Source organism: Bufo bufo, chromosome 11, assembly GCF_905171765.1.
Source record: "Bufo bufo chromosome 11, aBufBuf1.1, whole genome shotgun sequence".
Lineage (NCBI taxonomy): Eukaryota > Metazoa > Chordata > Amphibia > Anura > Bufonidae > Bufo > Bufo bufo.
In genome coordinates this window covers 28,223,868-28,243,523 of record NC_053399.1, presented here as the reverse complement: position 1 = coordinate 28,243,523, position 19,656 = coordinate 28,223,868, and the positions used below count along the sequence as shown (strand labels likewise).

The 19,656-nt window shown below is 43.4% G+C and overlaps 1 protein-coding gene across 1 annotated transcript in view; it reads right to left on the bottom strand.

Annotated features, from left to right (window-relative positions):
* The window catches only part of KCNH5 (potassium voltage-gated channel subfamily H member 5), a 355,340-nt gene that overhangs the window by 227,058 nt on the left and 108,626 nt on the right, over positions 1-19,656 (bottom strand). The window contains exon 6 of the mRNA XM_040411687.1: positions 7,061-7,453. Within this exon, the coding sequence (XP_040267621.1) occupies positions 7,061-7,453 (393 nt within the window). The remainder of the gene's footprint in view (positions 1-7,060; positions 7,454-19,656) is intronic.

The following is a 19,656-nucleotide window of genomic DNA, read 5'->3' as shown; positions in this document are numbered from 1 at the left end:
TTTAAAAAAGGTCACATTTTAAGTTGCCTTGCATAAGAAAAACTAAGAATAAAGACACCTTGATATCACCATACTAAGCAATCATCTGCTGCTTCTGTACCATTGCTTCCTGGTTTCCCACTGGCCTCCCTACTTGCTGGTCCTTCTCAACAAACAGGAAATGAATGCTCATCTAATCACTGGCTGAGGAAGTTCAATACTGCTGCCATTGATTGGCTGAGCTGACAGGGGCCAGAAAGCAAAGAATAGTGGCGGATCCAAGAAGAAGCAAAATGGGAGCAATAGTGGATCTGTGAGAAGAGCATGACTTTAAAAAAAAAATTTTTTTATAGCATTCTGAACCTGTTTAAAAAAATTTATATAGGATGGTCAACCCCTTTAAACTAGAAGTATATCATACTATAGTATAAAATATTTCAACTAATTTAGCTCCCAATATTTTGGCAATAATGGAATGGTCTCCACAGGTTCTTCAAGAAGGTAACAGTCCCATCTGGACAATTCTTTCTTAGGGTGCTACCACATGGTTTAGGTTTTAGATGCAGTTTTTAAAGCCAACATCAAGAATGGAAAAAAGGGGAGACTTTGTATCTGTCTTTAATACTTTTTCTACTTTTATGATTCACACCTGAATTTGGTTTTAAAAACCGCATTAAAAAACCTGAACATGTGGCAGCACCCTTATAATGATGCTCACCTGATGCTGATGACCAGGTGATTGAGGGAAGCTCAAGGGCATACATTTATTGGTAGTACTTGTCATGTTTTAGATCAAGTTCGTTCTTTCTAGTGGCTCTCTCGACAGTGCATGGAGCTTGGAACCAGGAGGATAACTCTGTGATCTCCATATACCCTCCTAGGGAATATGGGATGGAGTTGCCCATATGGAATCCCTTTAAACCATGAATCATAGTTACTTCTAAATGGGTTTTATCATGTTATGTCACGTGCTGCCTTTTTACTATGCCTTTTATATTACCTTGAACAAATTACGACGTAAGAATTGGACTGACCCAAGAATAATAATGACAACATCAGCATACACAGACCTGTCCAGTTGACAAGCGCTGTGATCGTAAGTACATTTAACACCGTGGGATTCAAAGAGAAAAACATTCCTACTGCATTCTCTGCATGACACTTTCCACAATTACGGCAAACATTTCTCACTAGAACCATTACATTCGATAGAACATTTATTTGGAATCATACAAAAGTACAGTCTCGTGTGTAGGAGGTAATTGGCTTGGAACAAAGATATATATCACCTGTGGTCTGACTGCTTGTTGCTATCTAGCCGTCATGGAAACACAAGCGACAATTAGCATGTAATAGGTTAACAATGGATGGTCAAGTTATTTTGGAAGAAGGCAAACTTTTTTAGTACTGTGCATTCAGAGCAAACTTCATGAGTCAAGATTCAGCACCATGGACATTGCACAAGCAGACCAGAGGACTAAAGGGTTTTCCGAATGCATGACCAGAGTGTGACTACAAATGCCAGTGATTAGCAGTAGCAGTCATGTGAAAAATGGATGGCATGTGACTGCTACAGACCCTGCGGAGATCGGGACATGGAGACCACAGAAACAGTCACATTGCAGTTGTTAAGGAAAGCAATTTGAGGGGTTGTCTGCATTGGACTAACAAATAAATACAAGGCCGTCCATAACCTGTCCCCTCCATACATATCTGAGCTACTTTCCCGATACCCCCCCCCCACACGCACTCTCCGATCCTCACAAGACCTCCTTCTCTCCTCTCCTCTTATCGCCTCTTCCCACAATCGACTCCAAGATTTCTCCCGTGCATCCCCCATATTCTGGAACTCGCTACCCCAACATATCAGATTCTCACCTACAGTGGAATCCTTCAAAAGAAACTGGAAAACCCACCTCTTCAGACAAGCCTACAACCAGTGACCCTGCTGCCTCTATACCGCCATGACCAACTTCACCCGCACCTACTGTGTCCTTCTCCCATACCATGTAGATTGTAAGCCCTCACGGGCAGGGCCCTCTCTCCTTCTGTACCAGTTTGTAACCCGTCTTGTTTATGATTAGTGCAATTGTCTGTATTATGTATGTATACCTCTTCTCATATGTACAGCGCTATGGAATGAATGGCGCGTTAATAATAAATAATAATAATAATTGGACAATCCCTTTTTGCAGAAAGGATCCCATAACAATAAGCTCATCACAGGGTTTATCGCCTCCTTTTCCACAAAACAGTCACTGTAGTCTTAGGCATGCCGATTGGCACTGTGTCTATTCCATCTGTGTCTTCCTGCTTCCTGTGCAGGTCATTGGTGCTCATTCATCCAAGATCAAAGGAGGTGTCACAACCAGACAGCTGAGAAGCTCTGACAGGAGCCGTCCAGATCCTCCTCCTTGAGTTTCTTTGTTTTGGTTTCTGTTTCTCACCTCGTTAGTCTATCTCAGCTGTCATGCAGTCAGACTGATTACCTCCCTTTAAATTCCTCCCCATAAGGCAGTAGTGTGCGGCTGATACTTCTTCCTGGAGTGTGTGTGCATGCTGTTCCAGTTCCCAGTTCCCAGTTCCCAGCTCCCAGCTCCCAGCTCCCAGTTCCCAGTTCCCTGTCCACAGTCGTCTGCAAGATAAGTTCTGTTTATGCATTTATGATTTTCTGTTTTCTGGATCCAGGTGACCCTGACTCCCTCCGTGTCTGTGTAGGGAGCCGGTGGTCGTGTCCCCTCACTATTGTAGGGCCTTCAGGTCTAAGATAGCCGAGGTACGTGGATATGCGCCCATCCACCTTTGGGGTGGTCGCATAGGCTGAGCAACAAGGGAGAGCGGCAGGTCGATTGCAGGGGTCTCCCTTTTGTTCCTTAGTTGTGGGTCCAGTGAGTCATTGTTTGTATTGTTTTATCTTGTTTCCTGTACACCATCCGTGACAGGAGGTGGGAGCATTGTTTTAGACTTGCTGAGGGCACCCCATCAACAAATCTAAAACTTTGGTGGCAACTTTGTGAAGAAGGAGTCGGGGGGGGGGGGGGCAGAACTCAATGTAGGCACCATAAATCCAGTGCAAGACACCAGTTATGTTGAATTTCCATTTCCTAATTATAGTCAAATTTTAGTTTGAGACTGGAGGATCACTTTTGTTTTATTTCTAGTTAGTCTCAAAAACAGCGGAGCTGGGAAAACATGTAAAAACTAACCTAAGTAATAACGTTAAGAGCAGAGATTAATAAAGTTGTAATGTTCTACAACTTCATTATCTCTACAAGACAAGCTGACTTTTTTTAATTCCCTGAATACCAATAAAACCCTTTATCTTAGCCAGTGTCACACTGAAGTGGGTCATCAAGTGACAGCTCCAGAGATGTGCATAGAAGATAGCTCTGGCCTACAGCACAGATGCCAAGTGTGTACTTTGAGAGTATATCATCTTGTACTCCAGAGTGTTATCATTGTAAATTGCTTCCAATTAATGTGTTTATCTCCAGCAGGGATTCTGAAACGGCTGACCAATACTGAGCTACTATATTATCCGTGAGTTATTCTCTCACTATCAGCACTAAAGTAATACCAATTTCCAGAGCAAAAATATAAATTGGTGGAGATGACAAAGCATGATCTGAGATTATATTCCCCGAATGCTGCTACTTGATTGCATTATTATGTTATTTCTACAGGTTTAAGACATTTATAAGATTTTTATTTATACTTTCTTAAAGGATATCATCAGAACATTATATATTACATGGCCCAACAAAAAATTTAGTTTTAGCTACCAATGATGTTTGCAGGGGAGGACTAGGAACTTAAAGTGGCCATGGAAAAAATACTAAAAGTGGCCCCGTTTTGTGGTCGGGTCCAAATTGATGGAAGGCATGGCCAACACAAGTAGTCAGGGCCAGCAAAACCATATTGTGGCACATTATACTACCCCAACAGAGCCAAATACCACAGTCCATCACAAAATTCTGCCAGCAGCAGAAACTATATCCCCAAAAACTTCCACTGGCCGGCCGTGAGGAGGACTCTTAAGGCCCCCGGGGCATCGACCCACCGGGAAATTTCCCTGTAAGGTCTATAGCCAATCTGCTCCTGGATGTTTGGAAGAAATTCCCATTACCACCTGTAGCTACTGATATATGCAAAAGAGTTTAGTCTGTCTTTTTCCTCGTTAGCATTGTTTTTTTTTATCTCACGTAATCTTAAAATGAAATTTTCCAGTTCTCACGAGGGCCACTAGAACACACACAATAAACAGACATTCCATGTGTTCTGCTGATCATTTTGTCATTTGTCAACTTTGCTATATAGACTGGGGCAGAATGAGCAGAGCCATCTCATTATCATTTAAAGGCAAGTGATTTAAAGGGTTACTAAACTTTCAAAAAACTTTTCATATGTCATAGAGACACATCAAAAGTTTTGAATGGTGGGAGTCTGAGTGTGGAGACCCCTGTTGATCACTAGAAAGGGCATATTGTGATCTGTCTTCTCGCTGCAGGAGACAGGCTTAGTAGAAGTCTTATGGGCCCATCTAGATTCCAACAGATTGCTAGCGTTTCTCTCCTCTCGTTCTAGTGACTGGTGGGGGTCCGAGCACTCAGACCCCCACCAATCGAAACTATTGATATGTCTCTATAACATGTCAAACATTTTTGATATCTCAATGACCCTTTAAAAAAAGCTCTGTTGTACTGCTATGCTATATACCATACTAATACTATACACACAGATAAGGCTCTGTATGCAGTGCCCTGTCATTATACATTGGACCTAGATAAGAACTTTTCGTCATCTTTGATGATCCCTCTGTGTGCATTGTCTTTATGGTATTCTACTTCCCTCTGTCTACCCCCTTTTATTTAATCTTCTGTAAGAAGGTACCTGGAATCATCGTGGATGGAAGGTGTCACCAAGGTTTCTGGCCTCTGTGAAGTAAGAGCCAGTATTTTGTGTGTCAGCAGCAGCTATTGCTAATTGACACCTTGAGATTTAGCATGGCTGTCATAACTAATCCGGGACAGCTCTTACTGGGAGTAGTCAAAGTGCTGGGTGGGTGTCTACTCCCCATGTTCCAGGCCGGGTTTTGCCAGGCATAAAAACCAGCCAGCACTGCCAGGTGTGGTGGATTTACCTCCCTCTGACAGTGGAGCTCAGGAGTCTGTGTGCTGTGAACTGAGGGCTGTGCTGGGATTTGAGGTTTGATCCGGGCTGGAGGACTCAGGCCCCTCTAAAGGCGAACAGGTCGCCTATGCACTTGATGAGGCTGAACGGCTAACAGGGTGTGAATTAACACCCAGGAGAAAAGGTGACTTTTATAGTTTATGGACTTTCCTTGTGTGTGAACAAACACCAAGCCACCTGCGTTTTGTGATACACTTATCTGCATTTTGTTATACACCAATGTGTGAATAAACACTGCTGTTTGATTCAAGAACTGTGTACTTTGCCTGTATACTGCATCCTCTAGTCCTAACTACCAGAGCGAATCCCCCACACTTCCTTTAGAGGAGCTTAGCATCTTATTTTATGTATTTATTTCAGTGCACAATTGAACAGACACTGTGGCTGGAGCAGTCTAATAGATTGGAATATGAAAAGACATGACCTGTAAAGACTTCCAGTGGATCTCATCTTGCGCCTAAGCACTGGGCTCTTACTATATAGCTCTCTGTTGTTACTATTTTATTTATTTTTTACATTTAATTTTTCTTTTTCCCCTCTGTTGTTACTATAATTGTCATGGAGATACATGAAGCTACAGTGCACGTGCATGACTACCTCTCTATTCAAACTCCACCTTATCACATCCATGCATGTTAGGTAGGACAAGGGTGACTATTGCCTCAGCCATCAATCTGTCCTGTTGATGGGTGATGCATTATGTTTTTATGATGGGGGGATAAGGCTCAGTGGCTGGAGCTAGATGTGGGGAAGAGGAGAGGGCCAGATGCAGACAATATTAGGGGATGCTTCTAGAAATCATTTAACATCTACTGGGAGATATTTATTGGGTCAACTGAAGGCATTGTCTGTGAGGGCACTTGAAAGCCACAGTATAAGGACATAAAAGGTACTATTTATGGGGAAAATGGGAAGGTACTGTATTTAGGGACTATTTGACAGTACTGTTTATGGAGGCACTTGGATAGTACTATTTATAGAGAAACTTGTAAAGTACACTTTATGGGGACAATTGGAAGGTACTGTCTGTGTATGGAGACAGGTGAAAGGTAATAGTTATAGATGCACTTGGAAGGTACTCTTTATTGGAACACTTTGAAGGTACTGTTTATGGAGACATTTGGAATGTACTGTTTTGGGAGACTCTTTGAAAGTACTGATCATGGAGACACTTGAAAAGTACTCTTTATGGGGACAATTGGAAGGTACTGTTTATTGTGACACTTAGAAGGTATTGTTTATGGAGACACTTGGAAGGTAGTATTAAGACACTTGGAAAGTACAATTTGATAGTACTGTTGATAGAGACACTTGGAAAGTACTCTTTATTGGGACAATCTGAAGATACTGTTTTGGGGAACTGTTTGAGACTACTGTTTATGGAGACACTTGGAAGGTACTGTTTATAGAGACACTTGGAATATACTGTTTTGGGAGACTCTTTGAAAGTACTATTTATTGAGACACTTGGAAAATACTCTTTATGGGGACAATTAGAAGATACTATTTTGGGACACTCTTTGAAAGTACTGTTTATAGACACACTTGGAAGGTACTTTTTATGCAGACAATACGATTGTACTGTTTATGGAGACACTTGGAGGATCCTGTTTATGGGGATGCTTGGATGTTATTGTTTATGGGGACAGTTGTAAAGATTTGCTCAGGAGGGTACTTGGTAGTCCCTGTTCAATGGGGTACCCAGAAAGGTATGATAAAGAAAGCAATTAGAAAGCACAGGTAAAAGGGGAAGCTGGCAGGCACTTTTTATGGGGGCAGCTGGCAAGGACAGAATAGCTGAAGCATTCAAGGCAGTGTGTGACAGGTAGAAATTCAGAGACTTATAATTTCCTCATACATTTTTAACAACACTTGGCTGACATCCACTTACCTCATCCACATTTTCAAAGGCATTGATGATATCATATGGTAAGCAAGACAGTAAGTCAATGACAAACCACGTTTTCAAGTAGTTCATTCTTATAAGTTTGGGATCTGAAATTACTTCTCCTCCAGGTCCAACAAAAGTTGTGTGAAAGTTCAAAACTATATCAACAAGGAAAATGACATCCACCACACTGTCCAGCACCAGCCAGGCAATGTTGTTCTGCTTCGTCTTGAAGGAGACATTGTAAGGAACCATGATTGCAGTGTAGAAGGTCAGTATTAGGATCACCCAATCCCAGGTGGTCTTGAAAGCACAATAGTGCAATATAATGTGTGGTGGCGTCTTTGGTGCTTCTTGTTTGTATTGAGGAAGGATGTCTGATCCCAGCTGTAGAACCTGCATGAGATACAAGTCACATTAGACATTTATAATACAAAAAGGAGCATAACCTTCACTTCTGTGACCTAGTCATGTCAACATTATAGTTGTCGGAATCCCTCAGTTATAGATGAGCTCTTACAGTACAGTACTTTCAAGGGCTGATAACCCTAAAAATAAATGAGGGGAAGGGTTACTTCACATATTTCAGAATCTGTGTAATGTTCTGTAAGACCCTGAAACATATGGTCTTGCCAAACATTTTGTAGAGAAGACAGAGTTCATCTCATTCTAGCCACCAACCAAGTTGGTGGGGCAATGCTTGAGGTTTGACTGGTCTCCATTCAATGTCTTTCCCAAACATGGTTGTTAGGGCTGCTCTGGTATGTTAATGGTAAGAGTAGTATGGCCTGCAGCACTATTCTTTCCACCAAAAACACAGAAGCCCAGATGGAAACCTGACAGAACCCATTGCTGTATATGTCAGCAGAACCTATATGATCAAAAATATATCCATGCTTGATACCATGGCTCTTATATAGTGTGTAGTGTATAAGGGCTTTATACACATCAGCAGTAGAGGGGGCAGAAGGAAGAGAAGGACATGAATAAAAAGTGTTCACTATGAAGAGGTATTCTGGAGAGACTAAGTCCATAGATATGTATAATATCAAACACTATTCTACTCGGCAGTGTTGTCTTACAACCCGGTAAACTTCATAAAGATCTGAGACAGTTTATTTCTAATCTCTTATTTGTGGAAACTCTCGTGAAAAGAAAATACAATCCTGCCACCGTTCTAGATTCTTGAAGATTAGATGTTTTATCAAATGCCAGTGAACCAGTTTTCTATTATTGAACATCAAGGCTTGTTTATATGGATTATTCAGACGGATGAAAAGCACACATTGTTCAGGCCGCGATGCTTGATGTTTCTGTTCTCTGATTTAGGTCTAAAATAAGAACAAATCATTCTATGTGTATATAATGGTAGAGAAGTAAATGAAAAATGAATGCAATATACACGCTATATGTCTATGTGCCTACTTGTATCTATATATCTATCTGTATATCTCATATCCATTTATCTATCACATATCTATTTATCTATTATCTATCTATCTATCTATCTATCTATAGAAGAATTTGAATGGGTGGTGGACCCACTTTATTAACCCCAAATGCAATGTTTCAACCCAACACAAGGAGGCCTTTTTTATACTATCTATCTATCCATCCCATATCTACCTATCTATCCCATATCTATCATATCTACCTATCTATCTCATATCTTTTAATCTTGTATCCATGTATTCATCAACCATTCCATATTGATCTAGCTCACAACCCTCTATCTCCTACATATCCTATCTATTCAAGAATCCAACTACAATATTTTATATACATGGTATCAACTAATGCTAGTACTACCCATCATCTATTGCATATCTACTCAATCTATCTACTAACCTATCAACTATATATATATAATTTGTATCCATCTAATATTTATGTATTTATTTCTTAATATGTATATATTTATGTATCCGTTAGTGCTAGTACTATCTGTCTAATTTTTCACTCATATATATTTACTTATAAAAGTACAAATTTATCTATTTTTTATGTAATATCTATTATATTTATTTCTGAATATTCATATATCCACTAGTGAGAGTATTAGCTAGCTAATATTTCAACAATATATATACAGATGAATTGATCTGTATTTATTTTACCCACTTATATAGCGCCGACATATTCCACAGTGCTTTAGAAACATTACCATCACTGGGGGCTCACGGTCTAAGTTTCCTATCGGTATGTCTTTGGTGTGTGGGAGGAAACCCATGCAAACACGGGGAGAACATACAAACTCCATGATGATGTTGTTCTTGGTCAGAGTTGAACCTCGGATGCCAATGCTGCAAGACACCAGTTCTAACCAATGAGCCACCATACTACTCATCTATCAATCTATCTATCTATCTAATATCTATCTATTTATCTATCTCATATCCATCTATCTCTCTAATAGATGTCTTATATACAAAAATATTTAATTTCCCACTATAATGTATCAATTATGATCTTTAAGATTTTCAGGTTTTTGCATTATACCTGATTAATAACAAATTTGTGTATATGTTCTTTCTAACTCACATCCATCGTTATCATCTCCTATCTAATTATTATCTTGAATTAACCTACTATCTATCTATTTGTGCATCATTTTTAGCTTTCTTGCACCTAACATATATTCTTATATCCTGCCCGTCTACACAAATAATATATCCGTGCACATTAATAAAGATGTAACATTAGATTTAGAGAATGAATGTGAACCTTTACCTGGACTTTTATCTCTCATGGTAGAATCTCAGGAGACATCACTCCCCCCAAATGTGCACGCCTACAGGAATCTTAATGTAGCTACCCCCGGGGATGACTGTGCTGCAGTGAGAACATCAAAGAACTTTCTATTTTAGGGACTTTTTATCTAGAGAAGTAAAACCAACAAATATATGGATTTGGGTTGCATGCCTATAGAGTAACTGGAACTGCGAAAATATCTAACAGACACCCTTGCCTTCAAGTTAAGAAAGCAACATTTATCTTATATTTTGATTAGGTTCCAAAGGCTAACAGCACTCAGTGAATTATTAATTGGGGCAATCTAAGGATCTCATCAGTGCATGAATCATGCAGTACAGGACAGTCCACGTCTTATTACACACTATGCACAAGGCAGGCTGCAAGGGTAACCTTACCCCATGGGGGATTAATTACAGATGTGCCAAGGAAAGGATGTCATATCAATCTACAAAACGGGTTGGATTTTGAGAAAGTGCTATATTATCTGATGCTCTCTTTTACTAACACATTAAACGGTTACAAAACTGTGTCCAGCAAAGCGAAGGCTAAACAGACAAAATAACCTGAAAAATAAATTGGGCAGCGAAGAAAACAGCCGTAGTGTGTAAACCAGAGATTTTCTACTTCACAAGGAAGCTAATTTTAGAAAGGCAATCAAAAATTACTGTTATTTTAATTAGGCATAGGCGTGCAATAAAAAACCTTTGTCTACGTGAAAAAGTGTTTAAAGCTCGGTTGATTAGGAACCTCTCCTAATAAATAGAAAAATATATATATAACGCATTAATTGCTCCGCAATTTAAAGTAGGTTTAAAGAACCACTAAACCTATCGTAATTCACAAAATGTAATGGTAGAGTTAATAGGCTTTGGGTAAGAAAACCCATTATCAAATACCCTAATGGGTCACTGAATGGTGGGGTCCTCATTGGGGATCTCTATCAATTATTCAGAGAGTGCATCTTCCTTTGGAGGACTTGTAGGATCTGTGTATTTTACTGGCAGCCCACTGATTTCAAGGGAGACCATGTAATACTTAATTTCTCCTGAGGTGGTGCTGCAGAGGAATTGATTACTTGCTGCTATGTTCCCCTGCAGATTAAAGCTGACCACTGGGGACACACTCTAATCGGTTTATTTTGAGAGGCTGTTCTAGCAAAAAGGCGTTGTCCAAAGCCAACAAGCCTTTAAGGAGCATCTGTCAGCAGGATCAACTCTATTAAACCAGGCATACTATTTTGGCAGAGTTGATCCTACTGATTAAAGCAATACCTCTCTATCTGTCAGCAGGATCAACTCTATTAATTAAGGCATACTCTCTGGCAGAGTTGATCCTGCTGATTAAAACAATACCTCTCTTGTTAAAATAGGTTAGCGGGATCATCCCTATTAAAGCAGGTATATTGTCTGGTAGTGTTGATGCTGCTGATAAAAGTGATACGTCTCTTGTAGCGTTGGTCGAGCACAAAAGTGCTCGAGTGCTCGAGTAGAACACCTCGGGGTGCTCTTCCGAGCACAATGCCATTCAATGGGAGAACCCGAGCATTAAACCAGGCACCCCCTGGTCTGAAGAGGGGAAGGTGTCTGGTTCATAGTAAAAGGTCAGAAATTGATGGAAACACCACTGAAATGGTTCGGGAACAGCATGGGGAGGATGTCTGGATGCATCTTGGACTCCCAGGTCGCTGCTGAGAACGATGTTGTCCGAGTAGTACGCCACTTTTACAGACGCACAAAAAAAACTGAAAAATGAAGATAAAATCGATTTTAGAGGAAAAATTGTTAGGAAACATTCTTTCTCGTATATTTACTTGTATATAAAGTGCAAGTGCTGCCAAAAATTACAAGGAAGAGGCACTCCGATACAACCTGTATATCACATAATGGAGGGCATCATTCACATTGTTCAGGTAGTGGGACTCCTACACTCATAAAGCCTATGCACTAAGTGAAAGGGCTGCCAAAAATTACAAGGAACCGGCACTCCAATACACCCTTTATTACACATAAAGGGAGGGCATCATACACACCCTTAAAAAATGATGATTGCTAGCCTGCTGGTGACCCTCAAAAACATTAGGAGCGAGGGCCTACTGCTGATCTGACGATCTAAAACATTAATAGTGAGGGCCTGCTGCCGAGCTGACCATCTAAAACATTAGGGGTGAGGGCCTACTGCCGAGGTGACCATCTAAAATATTATGGACGAGGGCCTGCTGACGAGCTGACCATCTAAAAAATTTTGTGGGTAAGAGCCTGCTGCCGAGCTGACCATCTAAAAATTTTGTGGGCGAGGGCCTGCTGCCGAGTTGACCATCTAAAAATTTAGGGGTGAGGGTCTGCTGCTGAGCTGACCCTCTAAAACATTATGGTTGAGTGCCCGCTGCTGAGCTGACCCTCTAAAACATTATGGTTGAGTGCCCGCTGCTGAGCTGACCCTCTAAAACATTAGGAGCGAGGGCAGCCTAATAAGCATGTTGATATGATAGAGGAGGAGGAGGATGAGAAAAGGGAGACTGAACCATATACCATACAGTCATGTGAAAAAATTAGGACACCCTTTGAAAGCATGTGGTTTTTTGTAACATTTTTAATAAATGGTTATTTCATCTCCGTTTCAACAATACAGAGAGATTAAAGTAATCCAACTAAACAAAGAAAACTGAAGAAAAGTCTTTTCAAGATCTTCTGTAAATGTCATTCTACAAAAATGCCTATTCTAACTGAGGAAAAAGATAGGACACCCTTGCCCCTAATAGCGAGTGTTACCTCCTTTGGCTGAAATAACTGCAGTGAGACGGTTCTTGTAGCCATCTACCAGTCTTCGACATCGGTCTGAGGAAATTTTACCCCACTCCTCAATGCAGAACTTTTTCAGCTGTGAGATGTTTGAGGGGTTTCTTGCACGTACAGCCCTTTTCAAGTCACCCCACAGCATCTCAATGGGATTCAAATCTGGACTTTGACTTGGCCATTCCAGGACTCTCCATTTCTTCTTTTTCAGCCAATCTTTGGTTGATTTACTAGTATGTTTTGGGTCATTGTCATGTTGCATGGTCCAGTTCCGCTTCAGCTTTAATTTTCTAACTGATGGTCTCACATGTTCTTCAAGCACCTTCTGATACACAGTAGAATTCATCGTGGATTCTATGATGGTGAGCTGACCAGGTCCTGCTGCAGCAAAGCAGCCCCAAACCATGACACTTCCACCTCCATGCTTCACAGTTGGTATGAGGTTCTTTTCTTGGAATGCTGTGTTTGGTTTACGCCAAACATGTCCTCTGCTGTTGTGTCCAAATAATTCAATTTTGGACTCATCTGTCCAAAGAACATTATTCCAGAAGTCCTGGTCTTTGTCAACTTTATCTCTGGCAAATGTCAGTCTGGCCTCGATGTTTCTCTTGGAAAGCAAAGGTTTCCTCCTTGTTAAACTTGTACAGTCTCTTTCTGATTGTAGAGGCATGTACTTCTACATCAACAGTAGCCAGAGCCTGCTGTAGTTCTCGAGATGACACTTTAGGGTTTTTGAAGACCTCTTTTAGCATCTTGCGGTCTGCTCTTGGGGTGAACTTGCTGGGGCGACCAGTCCTGGGCATGTTGGCAGTTGTTTTGAAAGCCCTCCACTTGTAGACTATCTTCCGGACAGTGGAATGGCTGATTTCAAAATCTTTTGAGATCTTTTTAAATCCCTTCCCAGACTCATAGGCTGCTACAATCTTTTTTCTGAAGTCCTCTGACAGCTCTTTTGCTCTCACCATGGTGCTCACTCTCACTTCAACAGTCAGGAGCACACCAAACTAAATGTCTGAGGTTTAAATAGGGCAAGCCTCATTCAACATGCAGAGTAACGATCTACTAATTATGTGCACCTGGTGTGAGATCTGAGCCAATTTAAGAGGGAATACATGTGAGGGTGTCCTATCTTTTTCCTCAGTTAGAATAGGCATTTTTGTAGAATGACATTTACAGAAGATCTTGAAAAGACTTTTCTTCAGTTTTCTTTGTTTAGTTGGATTACTTTAATCTCTCTGTATTGTTGAAACGGAGATGAAATAACCATTTATTAAAAATGTTACAAAAAACCACATGCTTTCAAAGGGTGTCCTAATTTTTTCACATGACTGTATATACTTTTTAGTGGCAGAAGGGGTGCATGGGAATACAGTGTATTCAATACACCATGAAAGCCACATATGTTCAGCCGCTTTCCTCTGGTGGAGTAGAGAAGTCAGGGGCAACTCAGGCCTTGTTCATTTTTAAAAGGGTCAACCAGTCAGCATTTTCAGCTGACAGGCGGGTGTGCTTATCAGTTATTATGCCCCCAGCAGCACTAAATACCCAATCAAACAAAACGCTAGCGGCGGGGCAGGCCAGCACCTCCAAGGCGTAGAGCGAAAGTTCGTGCCACGTATCCAGCTTGGACACCCAATAGTTGTAAGGCACACAGGGATCACTGAGGACGCGGACACGGTCTGCTACGTACTCCTTCACCATCTTCCCAAATTTTTCCCTCCTTGTGACACTAGGCCGAGCATCAGGTTGAGGGTGCTGAGGGGGTGTCATAAAACTGTCCTAGTGCAGCACGCCAGACCTGCAGGGTATAGCGACAGTGAGGTCACGGTATGGGCAATCAAGGGTTACTCACTTTTCTGAGGAGAACCCTGGGCAGGCATGCGGCAGTGAATGGAGAGGTAGACACAAGTTCCTCTGGGGCACACTCTGGATGTAGAGACCTGGCCTGATGTTATGTGAGGTGCCCTGGATGTTGCAGGTGTTTAGAGTGCCTGAGGCAAGGTCCCTTTAAGATTCGTGACGCCAGTGCCTGTAACGGTGGCACACCGGTTTATAGGAGTAGTAAATGAGTACACAGTTGATAAACTAAACGTTGCTTTACTTGGTGGAAGAACAGTCCAACTTTGTACAGGCAGTTACAGTTGATAATGATAATGCAGTCCCTTGAACAATACTTCACAAGCAGGTTGACTTTCAATAATGGCAGGTATTAATCATGCAAGATACTTGGAGGGCAAACAGTTCAATGCTTTGCAGTACAATGCTGCTCTATCCCCTTCAGCTATTCTAGCTGGCTGGATCCCAAGGCCCGTATGCCTAATTGCTGGCTTAAATCCTTGGTATATATAATCTTCCTCCAGTATTGGCACTTGCTTTACTTTATAGAACCTGTGCCCATCAGGGTACTTATCTGACTTGTATTATCCGTGCTTGGTAGGGAAGCTGCAGGTTTTCTCCCAGGAGGTCCTGTCCTACTACTGGGGTATCTCAACTGAGCTATTCCTAGCCTCAGGAGCTTCAGGTTGACTAAGTGACTCCTCTAGTCCCCTGGAATACACTCCCTCTCCCCTGTCTGGGCCTGCCTATATATAACTAGGGCTCTCTAGCTCCCTCTAACGCCTGGGAGGCTAAACTGCACCCTGACAGGCCTGACACCCAGATAACACAGGGAAATACAACACATGGCAGTAAATGCAATAAACACATTAACCCTTGTGTAGTGCCCACCTTTACCTAGTGGGACACTACACTAGGCCTTGGATAGTGTTGCCATGCCTCTGTTGGAACTGCAGTGTGTTCCCCTCGTTGTCAGCTGGAACTTTTTGGAGCAATTTTTCCACAAGGACCTTTTGGTATTGCACCATTTTGCTCGTCCTCTCCACCACAGGAATGAGAGATGAGAAGTTCTCTTTGTAGCGGGGATCGAGAAGGGTGAACAACCAGTAATTGGTGTTGGCCAAAATGCGTACAACGCGAGGGTCACGGGAAAGGCAGCCTAACATAAAGTCAGCCATGTGGGCCAGAGTCCCAACAGGCAAGACTTCTCTGTCCTCATCAGGAGCATGACTCTCAATCTCCTCATCCTCTTCCTCCTCTTCTACCCATCCATGCTGAACAGATGGAATAAACTTTCCATGGGTACTACCCTCTGTAGCGGAGGCAACCATCTCCTGCTCCTCCTCCTCATCGTCCAATTAGCTCTGAGAAGACGAACTGAGGGTGGTCTGGCTATCACCCCGTGTACTGTCTTCCCCCATTTCCACCTCTTCCACATGCAAAGCGTCCACCTTAATTGTGAGCAGCGAGCGTTTGAGTAGACACAGAAGTGGGATGGTTACGTTGATAATAGCAGCCTCGCCGCTCACCATCTGTGTTGATTCCTCAAAGTTTCTTAAAACCTCACATAGGTGAGACATCAATGCCCACTCGTCGCTTGTGAAGAGCGGAAGCTGACTGGAAAGGCGACGACCATGTTGCAGCTAGTATTCCACTATTGCCCTTTGCTGCTCACAAAGCCTGGCCAATATGTGGAATGTGGAGTTACAGCGTGTGCTCATGTCGCACAACAGTCGGTGAGCTGGCAATTGCTAGCACTGCTGCAGCATTGCTAGACCGGCGGAAGCTGTCGATGACTTGCGGAAATGGGCACACACGCGGTGCACCTTCACCAGTAGCTCAGGCAAATTGGGGTAGGTTTTGATAAACCGCTGAACCACTAGGTTGAACACGTGGGCTAGGCATGAGATATGTGTGACCTTGCCGAGCTCCAAAGCCGCCACCAAGTTACGGCCATTATCAGACACAACCATGCCTGGTTCTAGGTTGAGTGGCGCGAGCCACAGCTCAGTCTGGTCCCTTATCCCCTGCCACTGCTCTGCGGCGGTGTGCTGTTTGTCACCTAAGCAGATCAGTTTAAGCACGGCCTGTTGATGCTTCCCCACTGCAGTGCTACACTGCTTCAGGCTACTGACTGATCTCTGACTGGTGCTGCAAGATGATAATTCAGAGGTGGAAGTGGAGGAGGAGGAGGAGAAGGGGGGGTTGCAGCCACTAACGTAGGTGGTGGCGAAAACCCTGATGGAAATAGGGCCCGCAATCCTTGGTGTCGGTAGCACTTGTGCCATCCCAGGGTACGACTTTCTCCCGGCCTCCACAACGTTCACCTAGTGTGCCGTCAGGGTAATGTAGCGTCCCTGGCCAAAAACACTTGTCCATGTGTCAGTCGTTAAGTGGACCTTCCCAATAACTGCCTTGGTCAGGGCACGGGTGATGTTACGGGACACATGCTGGTGTAAGGCTGAGACTGCACACCGTGAAAAATATTGGCGGCTGGGGACAGAGTGCTGCGGGACAGCCGCCGCCATCAGGATGCGGAAAGCCTCAGTGTCCACAAGTCTAAATTGAAACATTTTCAGGGCCAGCAATTTGGAAAGGTGCGCATTTAGTGTTATGGTCTGTGGGTGGGTGGCTGGGTATAGACATCTGTATGCTGCGCTGGGACACAGAAGTGGATGTGCTAGCTGATGGTGCTTGCGAAGGTCCAGGTGCATGGCGGGAGGCATCCAGGCCTGCGTCTTGGACAGGGGATTGGCCAGCACGTAACACAGGGGGAAGAGGAGGCAGTGGTGTGATCCGCAGACACTGGTTGTGGACCCAGGCGTTCGGCCTCCCTATTAGGGTGCATTGATGCCATGTGGCGGATCATGCTGGTGATGGTGAGGTTGCTAGTGTTCACGCCACCTGCTCCTTTTGGTATGCAACAGGTTGGAAATGACAATTCTTTTATCGTCCCCACTTGACTGCGGAAGACCTACCCCTTGGCAAGGGAGATTGCCGCAAGGGGGTGCTCTGGGGAACAGTTGTGGGCCTGTCTCTCCCAGGGTGTTGCGGTGCTGCAGATCCCTCCCCCTCTGTACTGCTGTCTTCGCTCGGCTTGCCCCCTTCCCAGGTTGGGTCAGTGACTTCATCGTCCAGCACCTCCTCTTCCACTACCTCCTCACTCTGGTCACCCTTCTGACTTGTTGACCTAACAACAATGTCAGTTATTGACAACTGTGTCTCATCCTCATCATGAACCTCTTGAGACACTAATTGCGGTTGACTTATTGGCAACTGTGTCTCATCATCATCATCCACCTCGTGAAACACTAATTGCCGTTCCCCACCGTCATCTTCTTCTGACTGTGGATGCTCCAGAGTTTGGGAATCAGGGCACAAGATCTCATGTCCCTCTACAAGCGAGCTTGGCGAGAGGCCCAAATTAAGGAATGGCGATGAAAACAGCTCCTCGGAATATCCGAGTGTGGGATCACTTGTTTGCCAAGACTCTCCATGGTGTGTAGAAGGATTATCAGGGTGAGGATTCTGTTGACCAGACTCTTGGCTAATGAGACTGGACTTTGTGGAAGACAGGGTGGTGCTTAACCGACTGGAAGCATTATCTGCTGCAATCCAACCGACCACCTGGTCGCACTGGTGTGACTTCGAGAGTGGTGTCCTGCGCCGCCCTGCAAACTGGGACATGAAGCTAGGTATCGTGGATGAGTGTGTTTCTTGTGCTCTGGCAGCAGGCACAGTTTCACCGAGCCCAGGGTCATGGCCTCTGCGTGCACCATCAGCACTGATATTTTAGATACGCAAACATTATACAGGAGATGTAGCGCAGGTAATGTAACTGTCCGCAGCGGACACCGTCTACAGAAAAAGTACACTGGATGTCACAGATAATTTTAGGCTGCGCACATGTTACACAGGAGATGTACGCAGATAATGTCGCTGTCACCATCGGCGAAAAACATTAGACTGAATGTCACTGATATTTCGGATGCGCTAACGTTATACTGGAGATGTGGCACAGGTAATGTCGCTGCCACCAGCAGTAAAAAAATTTGACTGAATGTCACTGATATTTCGGATACGCAAACGTTATACAGTAGATGTAGCGCAGGTAATGTAACTGTCTGCAGCGGACACTGTCTACAAAAAAAGTACACTGGATGTCACAGATATTTTTAGGCTGCGCACACGTTACACGGGAGATGTAGCACAGATAATGTCGCTGTCACCAGCGGCGAAAAAAATTACGCTGAATGTCACTGATATTTCGGATGCGCTGTTATACAGGAGATGTAGCACAGGTAATGTAACTGTCTACAGTGGACACCATCTATGGAAAAAGTACACTGGATGTCACGGATATATTTAGGCTGCACACATGTTAGACAGGAGATGTAGTGCAGATAATGTCGCTGTCTGCAGCGACCAAACAATTGCAAGCTATTTAGCCCTGGTTGCGCTAAAAATATATTTATATATAGATATGATTGGCAGGGGGACGGAACATATGGGACAGGCAGATATTTTGGAAACCATACTACATTTTGAATTTGATTGGTGTGCTTGGTGGGGGGATGCGTATCAAGCCAGGAGATTTGGATTTCATTGACTGGGGATAAACAGACCAGCCCTGGTTGGACTTAATTGGAAGGGGTAAGATCAGTCTGTGATCTTCGGATTTGATGAGTGGGTTAAGACATTCCCAGCCAGGAATGTTGAATTTAATTGAGGAGAAAGGGAAGGGAGGAACGCCAGCCTAGTATCTTCTAAGCAACCCATGACCTTTCTTCACAGGCTACACTATTTGCCCCCGGGTTGATGCTGTGGCAAACAGCACCAACTTTTTCTCTTGTCTCACCTGTAGGAAGCCTGTGCTTTTTGATTTTTGATTATTTTTGTTTGTTTGTTTCACTTAATTTTTGTTTTTTTGAAACAGCATTGGCTGCAAGTCACGATAAGGCTACTTTCACACTTGTGGCAGGACGGATTCGACAGGCTGTTCACCCTGTCGGATCCGTCCTTCCGCTATTTCGCCGTGCCGACGGACCGCCGCTCCATCCCGATTGACTATAATGGGGACTGGGGCGGATCTCCGGTGCAGCATGGCAGTGCGCGGCGATAGCCCGCCGGACTAAAAGTCCTGCATGTCTGACTTTAGTCCGGCGGCCTCTCACCGTGAACTGCCGTACTGCGCTGGAGCTCCGCCCTGTCCCCATT